The sequence below is a fragment of the Ursus arctos genome, unplaced genomic scaffold, assembly GCF_023065955.2.
Source record: "Ursus arctos isolate Adak ecotype North America unplaced genomic scaffold, UrsArc2.0 scaffold_23, whole genome shotgun sequence".
Lineage (NCBI taxonomy): Eukaryota > Metazoa > Chordata > Mammalia > Carnivora > Ursidae > Ursus > Ursus arctos.
Genome location: NW_026622908.1, coordinates 15941379 through 15953969, shown reverse-complemented (window position 1 = coordinate 15953969; position 12591 = coordinate 15941379). Strand labels below are relative to the sequence as shown.

Genomic DNA, 12591 nt, shown 5'->3' with positions numbered 1-12591 from the left:
GTATCTGTCCAGTTTCTTCCCCCACCTATTTTTCACCTCTTGCTTTGTAAAAATTAATGTTCTCTGTTGTAGTTCAGAGGATAGGGTCTAATCTAGATGGAGGTCTCTTCATCAGGTGACAATCATCTGTCCCATTCTCATTTTATCCCTTCTGCAGTAATGACATTGAAGGCTTCCAGTTTGGACCTAAGATGGCTCTAATTATGAACAGATATTCTGTGATGGAATTTGCTCAGATAATTAATTAACCACAGGAATACATCGGCTGTGGAAAATTTCAGGAGCACCATCTGTGGAAAACCTGGGAAGGGCGTGCCGTTCCACAGCTCTGGGGTCCATTAAGAGTGTGTTTGTGTGGGGACGGTGTCTCGTGGGCGTTGGCTCACAGCTGTCAAAATTCCCAAAGCATCTCATGGCAAGACCTCCAGAGTGTCCAGCAACACCTTACAAGCAACCTGTTGATTTGAAGTTTCCAATTCTGAGCAAAGAGACTGAAATAGTCTCTTTTGTTTGTTTTTGGTTTTTGTTTTTAATTGTAATGGTTCTGGCTTGTTCTCAGTTTCCACAATTTGGCAAACTTCTTTTCTTAAAGGGGGATTCCTTTTATCTCCTGGCCTGAGAGAGTTACTGTATGTTCTCCCCTTAGGGACAAGGGGCACAGTTACATCACCCTTGCACTTTTTTAAAGTACAGAGCATGCTTACTCCTGGATCCCAGAACCTGGAAGACAGGGTTGTGCTGTGCTTTCAGAACATCCTCCGGTAGTAGGAACGCCGTGTTTGTAATTTGGAGGAGGCAGCCCCTTAGCTGTGTTCACATCTGTACTGCGTGGCGCTCAAGGTGGAACCCAGTAATTCTTAGGATTCCGCCTGGGAAAAGACAGTTCTGTGTCATCTCAGCCCCACCCATTTGCAGGTGATCTAACAGCAACACTATCAGGGTTCCCAGTGTGAGTCATTTGTGTACGTACTGGTGACTTGGTGACTCGGTGTTTGAGAACTAGCTGTCTTTGCAATTCTTTGTAAAAAACCTAAACAGTGAAGCAATCTCCAGTTCTGTTGATGAAACTACCCTATCAACTCCCTGAAGATGTCCCTGTAACTCAAAACTTTTTAGACTTTTCTTTAGAAAGGTAACTTTTTTTACCACGTTGCCTCCTTCAGACTTGAAGCAAATGATCCCAGTTGTTGAAACCCAGCTGAGAAACTGGGTTGCCTGCTGGGTACTTTACTGAGATAAAGACAAATTTGGGTCGGATAGGGGATTTGGATGCTTGATACACTGATATGTTTTAGAGTTTTGTTGTTGCTGCCACTGCTGCTGTTTTATTTAGGAGTTAGGTGGTTGGAGTTAGCAAGATCTGTTAGTTTTAGGGCAGGCTTAGAAATCTTCATTGAGTGAGTGAGTCAGTTTTCCCTGCCTCTGTCTCTTTTCACCATCAGAGACATCTGGCTGAAAGCAATATTCGTGTGTGTGGAAGTCTATCACCCGCCAATGCCATTGGTGTCATTTCCAGTCTGATTCTGATTGAGGGAATGATGTTAGGCTTTGTAAGTGATCAGGGAGGCCAGTTACGCTTGCAGGTGGTTTGTTGCTTTGAGATAAAAATTAATGATTGAGTAGAAGTCCAGATTTAGGTCAGTAGTACAATATAAATTCTTGTTCAATCAATCACATTTATAGGTATCCTGCACTTTATTGTATAAACACAATAGTGGAAAATCCAGGTGACATAAAGGGAACCAGATTTATTTAATAACATTACAAAAGCAAAAATATTTTCCTACATAATAAATGTCCCAATAAAACAAGTTGAACCAATGAGGAAAGATGGCAGGTAAGCCCATGACATGCTCAGAATGTACAATACTTAAGTTGACCTTAACCCTTTCATTTCCTTATCGTAAGTAGCTTCCTTTCTCTTTATCATTTACAGTCCAGTGTTTCTCAACTTTAACAAGTATATGAATCACCTTGAAGTATATGAATCTTGTTGAAGTGCAGATTCTGTTTTGGTGGATAGGGTGGATGGGATGGAGGAAGGGAAGGTGAGATTCTTCTTTTTTAATTTAATTTAATTTTATTTTATTTTATTTATTTATTTGAGTGCGCACGAGAGAGGGGTGGGAAGCACAGAGGGAGAGTGAGTGGGAGAAGCAAACTCCCCACCGAACAGAGAGCCCAGTGTGGGACTTGATCCCAGGACCCTGATATCGTGACCTGAGCCAAAGGGAGACGGTTAACCAACTGAGCCACCCAGGCACCCCGAGAGTCTTCATTTCTTATAAGTTTCTAAGTGATGCTAATGCTGCTGGCCCATGGATTTCACTTTGAGAAGCAAGGTTTCATTTAATTTTTTCAGGTCCTTACAAAGTAGGTCATTGAAACTTAATCGAACCTGGTAGATCATATCAATTAACATTACTGTCTACCATGTATGGGACTTTAATAATGCATTGTTTTTTGCAATTTAATAGAATGTTGTTCAGAGAATGACAAATACCGTATGATTTCATTCATGTGGAATTTAAGAAACAAAACAAATAAGCAAAGGGGAAAAAAAGAGCGACAAATCAAGAAACAGGCTCTTAATTACAGAGAACAAACTGATGGTTACCAGAAGGGAGAGGTATGGGGGGATAGGTTAAATAGGTGATGGGAATTAAGGAGTGCACTATGAGCACAGGGTGATGTATGGAATTGTTGAATCATTCTGTTGCACACTTGAAACTAACTTAACACCGTATGTTAATTAACTGTACTTAAAATAAGAAACTTTAAAAGTCAAGAACAATAGTAATAGAATACTGTTAAATCTAAACTTCAGTTTGTTATAATCAAATCTCACCTGAAATTCTAAAGAAAACAGAATCCTAATTAAAGACGTTAAGCTTTTTAATTGAATTTTAACTGCCATGTTGTTCTTGTAATCTAAAAAGTAGTAGTTTAAGGGGCTCCTGGGTGGCTCGGTTAAGCGTCTAGCTCGGGTCATGATCTCAGTCATGGTCGTGAGATCGAGCCAGCTTTGGGCTCCACACTCAGCACGAGTGCGCTTGGGATTCTCTCCCTACCCCTCTGCCCCTTCCCCTGTGCACATGAGCATTCACTCACTCTCTCTCTCAAAATAAATAAATACATAAAGAAAATATTTTTAAAAAATAGCAGTTTAAAAATGTATTTTAAAAAGCAAAATTTTTAGGCTGTCTATTCACTCGATAGGCAAGTGACTTGTGTATGTTCCACTTTGTTACAGAGATGTGCACTGTTTGGGCGGTATTACTCTGTGAAGAGGAGGTGAAGGAAGTGGGCAGGGCATGGATAGGACTGCCAGCTGTGGGTGGCTCTGGCTTTCAGGGATTCTTCCTTGGTTACAGTGAAACAGTACGTTTCTTGGGGCAGTAGTGTTGGAGGCACTTAAAGACCTTCGGATGGTGGCAGCTGTGCCTGGGATTGGAATGGCAGGTGGGGTGTTCTCTGCCCGGACCTGGTCCTTGTGCCAGGCATGTTCTATCCCTTATCCAAAATTCATTCCATCTCATTTTAAGACTTACTGTTCTTACTTTAATTTCACCTCCCTAAATACTATACAAATATTACCATTGCAAAGGGAAAAGAGTCATTTAGCATATGTGGGAACCTACTTTGTACAAGGTACTGTACAAATCGTAATTCAAAGGAGAATACCCATCTCCATCCTAATGGAGACTGGTCTAGTTTTACTCCTGGGTAAGTTGGGCGTCTGACCAGTAGAAAAATTTTTGCTTTTTTCGAGGATGGAGTACGGAGTAGAAGGTGTTAATAAAGGAGCAGAGCTGTTGTGCTTTCTATCAAAGATGTATGTAAATTTAGCTATCAAATTAATAATTCAGGGCAATATACTTTTTTACATGATAATTGCATGTATGTATTATTCTGGGTCTGTAATAACCAGCAATTTCTCTGGCACTCTTAGTGAGGCTAAGTAATGTCTGCAAGGGTCACAATACGGTACGTACCATACCAAGCCTCTGGTGTGAAGGGCTGTGTTGTGTAGAAAGCATAATTGGATACCCATGAACAAAAAATACATTATGGTTAAAATGACATTTTTACTAAAAGCTACATTTTTAAAGGCACTTCCTTCAAAGCTTTGGAATATCTGCATTATCAGATTTCATTTACTGAAATATTTATTAATTTCAATTGATTGGTCATTCAGGGAAGTAGGTGAGCATCTGTCACGATCATTAGGCCCCCACCACCATTTTACTTATGGATTCCAACTGCCAATTATTTTCTTTGAGGAATGTGAAGTTATTTGTTTTCGGGTTTTTTGTTTTTTATTGTTTTTGTTTTTATTCTCGCCTAAGCAGTATCTACCTAATGGGAAAATAATGCAGAGGGATGAAAGAAACTGGTCTCTGTAGTTGCAGGCCTAGTTTTCCTTTGGAATCTGAGGTTCTGACCTCGGTCTATCAGGGGAACCACAGCGAGTGGATGAGTTGATTAAAAACTCTGGTCCTCTTTCCTCCTGTACGAAAGGGGGATAATTATAGTACCTGCACCTCTAGGGTCCTATGAGTCTTAATTAGTTAATATTTGCAAAGTGTTTGGAGATCTTTGAATTAAAAGTGCTGTGCGGTGGAATCCAAGTTCAGTGTAATTATAATTGGAATGAGAGTTTTGATTCCCGCCTTCCCTCCACCTCCCTCCATGGTGTTTTTAGCCAACCCAGACATAACCCGTGGTTAACACTCATCTCTGCACCCTTCTCTCTAACCCCTTCTCCTTTTGCAACTTACTTCAGCCTAAAAATAAATAGAAAATAGAAATTAAGTTAAAAGATATACCCAAGCTCTTAACTCCAGTCTCACACTTAAGTAACTACTCACTATTGATTGATTGATTGATTGAGAGCATGTGCACACACACACACACACACACACACACACACACACACAGGGCTGGGGAAGGAGGAGGGGCAGAGGGAGAGGGAGAGAAAGAGGGAGAATCTTAAGCAGGCTCCATGCAGCATGGAGCCGGGGACCGGGCTTGATCTCATGACAACCTGAGATCATGACCTGAGCCAAAATCAAGCAAGAGTCGGCTGCTTAACCAACTGAGCCGCTCCAGGTGGCCCTCACTATTTATTTTTAAACCTCAACAGCCACTAAGAGGAAAATCAGTGAATTAACTGGTCTTTCCCACTCTATCATTCTTTTAGGCCCTCCTATACCTGGTGATAAACTGGGCTTCTGGAAGCATTTTCCTGCTCAGAAACTCTTCAGTGGCTCTTCCATGCCTGTAAGGCAGGGTCCAAACTCAATAGCATCCCCCTGAGAGCCTTCCAGAATCTTACAGTCACTCACTGTTATTTCTCACTATTCTCTTCCAGAGCTCTTCTCTCCAAAAATGTACTCATGACTTTAACCAAGCCTCCATCCATCCATTGGTATCTTTTCTGGACACAGCTAAATGTTCTCTGTCCTTTGCCTTACTCCTCACAAAGCATTCTTCATTCTCTAACTGGAAGTAACCTCTTTCTCTTTATAGAATTTTTTCTTTACTTTTCCTGGGTTGTTTCTACCTTTCTGTTTCAGTTACTTAAATATATGTCCTATTTCCCTCCTAGACTGTAAGATTTGAAGGTAGATTCCTTATACATTGAAGGAACAAACAAAGGCTAATATATGCATATAGTGAAACTGGATACAAATTAAAGATTATTTACATTGATTTGCAAGATTGCATTAAGGTGGTCTCTTAATAGGCTTGCATCATATATGTGAAGAATTAAATATTAATTGATAATTTTTTCAACATTACCATTATCTTTCTTGCTTATAGGACTGCCTAAGATGAGCAGCTGTATCTTTAAACTGTTTTCTTTGATTATGTGCTCATGGACAATTCCTACTAACATATCATAAAAAAACAAAAAAAACAAAAAAAACCCTAAGGGATTGACAACAAGGAATACTTTGTGTTTTTTCTCCTACCCATATTACTGTTTGCTTTCCCTTATTAGCTTTGGCCATAGAAATGTTCTAGCATGCCTAAATTTTTGCAAAGCTTTCCTTTAGAGGAAGACCGTGTTGTCTGAAATTCCATCCACTGAAATTAGCAAGCCTTAAAGTCGAAGGGTCTTCTGGGTCACAATTACTCCAATACTACAAAGTAACATCTCATTGGTGCTGCCTTCAGAAAGTTGGGCTCCAGGATACACCCACCTGCAGAGAACTGTGGCCACATTTTAGAAGCTCCTTCTCTGACCACCCTTTGTAGCAGAGCCTCTCTTCTCCGTGCAATTAAATACTCTAAACCCAGCAGCATGTCCTGATGGTGAAAACCCTGACAAAGAGGTAACCTGTGAACCTCTCTGAACCATAATTGTCTCATCTGTATACTGTGGATAATAATTCCTGCCTTATCTCCTTGTAACAATCAAATTAGATCATACTTGTGAATGTTCTGTAGTCTTTTAGACAAATGTAAGTTATTACTACAGTGTGCTGTCATGGATATTCATCTGGTTGAATGTTTAAGACTTGTGAGTCATGCTTAAAACTAAACTTTACTTCTATTTTGTCGATTTTCTTTTTAGTCCTGTGTACTATATTTAATTTTTTGAGAATGAGGCTAAAAAATCCTTCCTAGCATTTTATAGATGTGGTTGAGTTGATTGTTGTAAGCCTTGGAGCAGAATTAGACAGCACCAGTGAATTTATTACGTATAAACAGATATATAGAACAACCGTCTACTTAGCAGTATTACACCGCCTCTCATCTTTGGCGTAATAAAGACTCATCCGAAGGGCTAAAACGTTAGGAATTGTCAGGGAAGCTTTTACTTACTTTTAGGATTTCCTGAGACAGCATATAAAATCACTCACTGAAGAGGTTGACAGCAAAAAAGGCAGTTACAAGACTAAAAGGTCCAAGTTTTGCTATAATTATTATTATCACTGGCTGCTTTTCCAAAGTGTTCTGTTAGAAACAGAGCTACGCAAATGATAGGGGCTGTTCATATGGTGTCATGTTATTTGCTTTTTAGAAATCATTCAAGTAAAGCTTTGCCCTGGCAGAGAAGCCGAAGAGATCCCTCGTGACTGATCTCTGACATCGATTAGATTCCTTCAAGCTCATAATTTGGGTTTAGCATGGCCTGTGCTTGAGCAAATAATTCCAGCGGGTTCACTGGTGCTTTCCAAATGGAAAGGCTTCCCGTGAAAATTAGGTCAGAACTGTCTTTTCTCATGGTTTAATAAACTCATCAGTCAGTTTTTACTGAGAGCTATTACATTACTCTGTGTTAAGCATTAATTGGGTCAGACATGATTCATTCCCTCAGAGAGCTTATCATCTAACTGAAGACTGGCCATGGTTAGCAAACACTGTCCACAATTAACAAGCGAGCAGGGAATGAAATGCTAGATGAGATATAACATGCAAATTTTAGAAGAGAAGGAGGACAGTGTGTGCCAGAGTCATTAGAGAAGATGGCATGTATGATTTGATGCTTGAACTGGGACGTGAAGGATAAACAAGACTTAGAGAGAAAAGAGTTTGCCAGGAATGGAACAAGTCACTTCCAGGCAATAACGTATATGGGGCTCCAGGGACTCTGGCCTGATCAGAGCAGAGGTGAGTAAGGTGAGGCCAGCTTTTGAAGGGTGTGAATACCAGATTACAAAGATTAGATGGGATCTAGTGGAACAAAAATGCCATTGCAAGTTTTTGTAAGAGAATGATGAGCTAAGAGTCGTTAGTCAGGCAGTGGTCGTCATAGCTGAATGGAGCAGAAAGGATGTGAAGTATGTCAGGGGGACGTTGTAGTCCCAGAACGAGATGGTGATAGCTGAGCCGAGATGGTGGCAGTGGGACGGAGGAAAAAGGGAATGGACAAGAAAAATGTCTTAAAGGAAAAACGGGCAGGACTTCTTTGCTGATAGAATTTGAAGACCATACCTAAAATGTATGGTCAAACTTGATTCCAAGATTTCTCGCCTTCACCCTGGATGGTCCAAAGTATTAAGAAATCACTGTCAGAAACAGAAAAGTTAGGAAGTAACATGGTCCCCACAAAAAGTGCTGAGATTGGCGTTGGAGGCATTACAAGGCCTTGTGAGTGAGTAGGCAGTGAGCGCCCCAGAAGTGTCCCTCTGGGCAGGGCTGGCGATGGGAGCTGGACTCCAGCACCAGGTAGTTAATTAGTGACTCTGTGCAGATGTTCAGCTTTGAGGGGTGCCCCCAGTTTGGGCTTCACTCTGAAAGCCAAGTTATATTGACTCAGATACCATCTGTTCCTCTGAAATCTTTACTAACACAACTGCTAAGAAAAACATATAGAGAACTGACTACTTTTGTAACTGAAAAGTTATTAGTAAAAAGATGAGACCGGTGAAAGGCAGAGTAAACTTCTTTAAGCCAAGTGTAGAAAAGGTATCATTAAAAGCCTCATTGCTCTGATAGCGGTAATAGAGCAATGGCCCAACTCTGTAGTTGAAGATGCCTGAGTACCCTGGGCCATTTTAAGTAGTTTGCGTGGGCACTTAGTAAATATTTACGAGACCTACTCTATTTGATTAATTCTAAATGAGCATTTTCTTGATTCATATTTTTAACATCTCTGGAATGGGTTGTGTCCTACAGTTGATGTCATTTCATTGTTATTTTTGGGCAGGTAGGAAGAAGTCGCAGCACAGTTGTCATCACCTTAACCAATTTATTTTGCTTAGTTTTTTTTGTTACCTATGCAGAAAAATTCTGTATGATCAAATGTGTTTCATCATATATTAAAGTCTAAGAGAGCTCTTCAGTAAGTATACAGTAACAGTTCTGAGTGATAAAGAAAGCGGTAGTTTAATTGGCTGCATTTTTAATTTCTTAGTGGTACACAAAATGGTGTGTTTTATAGTGCCAGTATCTTAGATCTGATGAAGTCATAGTATTAAAAGATAACTGATCACAGCAGATCTCTCCCGGAGTGATGGAGGTGGCTGGAGTAAAATATTCTAAATTTGCATTCTTTCCTCAGCCTCCATCGGAGGCGCCCCTTGGGTTGTTTTAATTTGAACTAGGAACATTAGGAGAAAGGATTTTCATTCAGTGGTAAATACCACCTGCCAGGAACAGAAAGCTCCTTGGAGGATACATTTCTTTGATGGTGCAGAATCCAGAACTTCCACAGCAAGTTCAGGTGTAAGCAGAATGGATATCTGTGTTTCATTCCGACCAGTGTGCCCTTCCTACCCTCAGACCCTCGTGTACTCCAGACAGTCCTGAGCGTGCTTGCTATTTGTGCAAAGTGAGCGTGAATCCACTAGGAGATTTGTGGGTGTTTGGGGATGGTAATAGTCTCTTCGTGATCTCTTATAAAAGCGGAGGACAGAATCATTAGTGTCTCCGCACCAGCATTTTCAGCCATTCCTGCAGTATGACCTATTGACGGGAGGTAGGTTGTTGCCTTCCTGTCTAGTGACACTTCATGGAAGAAAAACCGCCCTTTTTCCTGCTGCTTAGCACAGCCTAACAGCTAGGGCACGTGTGTGTCTCTTTGTAAGTCCCTGCTCCAGGACTGGGAAGTAGGACTGGTAGGAGTGTGGGAGCTGAGGGCTGCTCCTCTCTCTTGCTAAGGGACCCGGTGCCTCAGGTAAGTGATTCGGAAGTCCTTCACCATCTGCCGGTAACCTTGGGTTGGTCTGTAGGTATGTTTAACTGTTGTTTGTTCACCCATTCTAATTGGCTTCCCAGAGCCTGCTTGTAGACGTGGAGCCAAATTTAGAGTATAGCAACCCTCTGGCAAACAGGAAAAGATTAATTTTGTGGTGTGCTGTTAAGGGACTTCCCAGAAAACTTCAAAAGCACAGAAAGAAGCACTAGCTGCCTATTCCAAAATGCGCAAAATGCCACTCAGTTTTTTAAAGGTGTGATAAACTCGGAGCGCTGTCATACACATACCCACTGGACCACATGGCCAATAAAAGCAGAGCCGAGCTTTCTTAGACGGGGCCGCATGTGAGCCAGGAAAGCCAGTGGGTGAGGGGCTTGGAGAGTTGGTGGAGATAACCATGGATCGCATCTGGGAGGCATTTGAAATTGACTTCAGTGCCTTTTTAATGCTGACTTTTCCAGTTCTCTCTTAAGCAGACACATTGTTTTCATGATAGCCGCCCCAGGCACAGACAGGCCATTAAAATCAATGCGTAGAAAATGATTTGTGTTTGGAAATAAGCAAAACATTTTCAGTTATGACCACCCAGGTGTAGTAGAAAAGCACTGGAGCTGGAGTTGGGAGCCCCGAGTTCTAATATAAACTTTCTTCGGGACAGGAAGCAAGTCCGTCAGTGGCCTTTGATGTCCTTACCTGTAAAGCAGGATGGCTTGGTGGGATTATCTTGCTGCTTCGTTCTAATAGATCCTCTCTACAGGAGGGGGGGAAAAGTCAGTGTAAAGGCTCTTTACAGCTCCCTGATTTCTTTTTTATGGTGCTCTTCATGCCTAGATATCACACCACCAGAAAGGCCCCCGCAGACCCCTTAGGCCACTAGTGTTCCTGTCACACGTTCCCGCAATAGGACCATGTTGCTAACTTGAAAAAAAAATTACTATTACACTTGAAGTTGTTGCTTAGTAACATTTCTGATTTTGTGTTTCTTGTGACGGCCTGAGCAGAGATCATTAAAAATTAAATTTACAAAGCTGCTAAAGTGGGAGGAAGGAGGAGAAGTTGAAGCCACCATTTTTTTCACTTGCCTAGAAGCCGTGTAACCTCGGGTTTCAATGCCAAGTCTTGGGGCAAACACAGCACGTCTCTGGTTTATATTAAACCACATAGAGCACACTCCTGACATTAACTTATGTCTGCTTGCAGCTGGAGTTTATCACCAGTACATAAAATCCTTGACCCTGCAGAATGGCCTGGAATTACAATCACATGGCCACACTGCATCCCTGCAGAAGAAAGCCCTAACGAGTCCTGTGTCCTCTTTCTGCTTTCTCCCTACAGTTCCACCAGGTGAGAAGAGTGATGACCATCCTTTTCCTTACTATGGTTATTTCATACTTCGGTTGCATGAAGGCTGCCCCCATGAAGGAAGCAAACGTCCGAGGACAAGGCAGCTTGGCCTACCCAGGTGTGCGGACCCATGGGACTCTGGAGAGCGTGAATGGGCCCAAGGCAGGTTCGAGAGGCCTGACTTCCTTGGCTGACACTTTTGAACACGTGATAGAAGAGCTGCTGGACGAGGACCAGAAAGTCCGGCCCAGTGAGGAGAACAATAAGGACGCGGACTTGTATACTTCCAGGGTGATGCTCAGTAGTCAAGTGCCTTTGGAGCCTCCTCTTCTCTTTCTGCTTGAGGAATACAAAAATTACCTGGATGCTGCAAACATGTCTATGAGGGTCCGGCGCCACTCTGACCCCGCCCGCCGTGGGGAGCTGAGCGTGTGCGACAGCATTAGCGAGTGGGTGACAGCGGCGGATAAAAAGACTGCAGTGGACATGTCGGGCGGGACGGTCACGGTCCTTGAAAAAGTCCCTGTATCGAAAGGCCAACTGAAGCAGTACTTCTATGAGACCAAGTGCAATCCCATGGGTTACACAAAGGAGGGCTGCAGGGGCATAGACAAAAGGCATTGGAACTCCCAGTGCCGAACTACCCAGTCGTACGTGCGGGCCCTTACCATGGATAGCAAAAAGAGAATTGGCTGGCGATTCATAAGGATAGACACTTCCTGTGTATGTACACTGACCATTAAAAGGGGAAGATAGTGGATTTATGTTGTATAGATTATATTGAGACAAAAATTATCTATTTGTATATATACATAACAGGGTAAATTATTCAGTTAAGAAAAATAATTTTATGAACTGCATGTATAAATGAAGTTTATACAGTACAGTGGTTCTACAATCTATTTATTGGACCTATCCATGACCAGAAGGGAAACAGTCATTTTGCGCACAACTCTAAAAAGTCTGCATTACATTCCTCGATAATGTTGTGGTTTGTTGCCGTTGCCAAGAATTGAAAACGTAAAAAAGTTTAAAAAAATAATAATAATAAATTGCATGCTGCTTTAATTGTGAATTGATAATAAACTGTCCTCTTTCAGAAAACAGACAAAAAAAAAAAAAAAACCAACAAAAATTTGAACCAAAACATTCCGTTTACGTTTTAGACAGTAAGTATCTTCGTTCTTGTTAGTACTATTATCTGTTTTACTGCTTTTAACTTCTGATAGCGTTGGAATTAAAACAATGTCAAGGTGCTGTTGTCATCGCTTTACTGGCTTAGGGAATGGGGGATGGGAGGGGTATATTTTTGTTTGTTTTGTGTTCTTTTTTTTGTTTGTTTTGTTGTTTTGTTTTGTTTTTGTTTTGTTTTCTTTAGTTCCCATAGGGAGTAGGGATGGGGAAAGAATTCCTTCAATATATATTCTGGTTGATAAGAGATTTATTTGTATGTTGTAAAGATGTTTGCATTATCAATCAGATGACTGGAAAATGAATAAAAATTAAGGCAACTGAACAAAGTGGTCACTCCACTTCCCATGATGCACCTCCTAGGCTTCACTCGCCCGTTGGGCCTTGGTCAGGAGAGGCTCCTT

The 12591-nt window shown here is 41.4% G+C and overlaps 1 protein-coding gene across 1 annotated transcript in view; it reads left to right on the top strand.

The window, feature by feature from the left end:
* Nucleotides 1-12280, top strand: part of BDNF (brain derived neurotrophic factor) — a 35177-nt gene extending 22897 nt beyond the window's left edge. The window contains exon 2 of the mRNA XM_026512203.4: nucleotides 10988-12280. Coding sequence (XP_026367988.1) covers nucleotides 11009-11752 — 744 coding nt within the window. The 5' untranslated portion in view covers nucleotides 10988-11008 and the 3' untranslated portion in view covers nucleotides 11753-12280. The remainder of the gene's footprint in view (nucleotides 1-10987) is intronic.
* The last annotated feature ends 311 nt before the right edge of the window (nucleotides 12281-12591 follow it).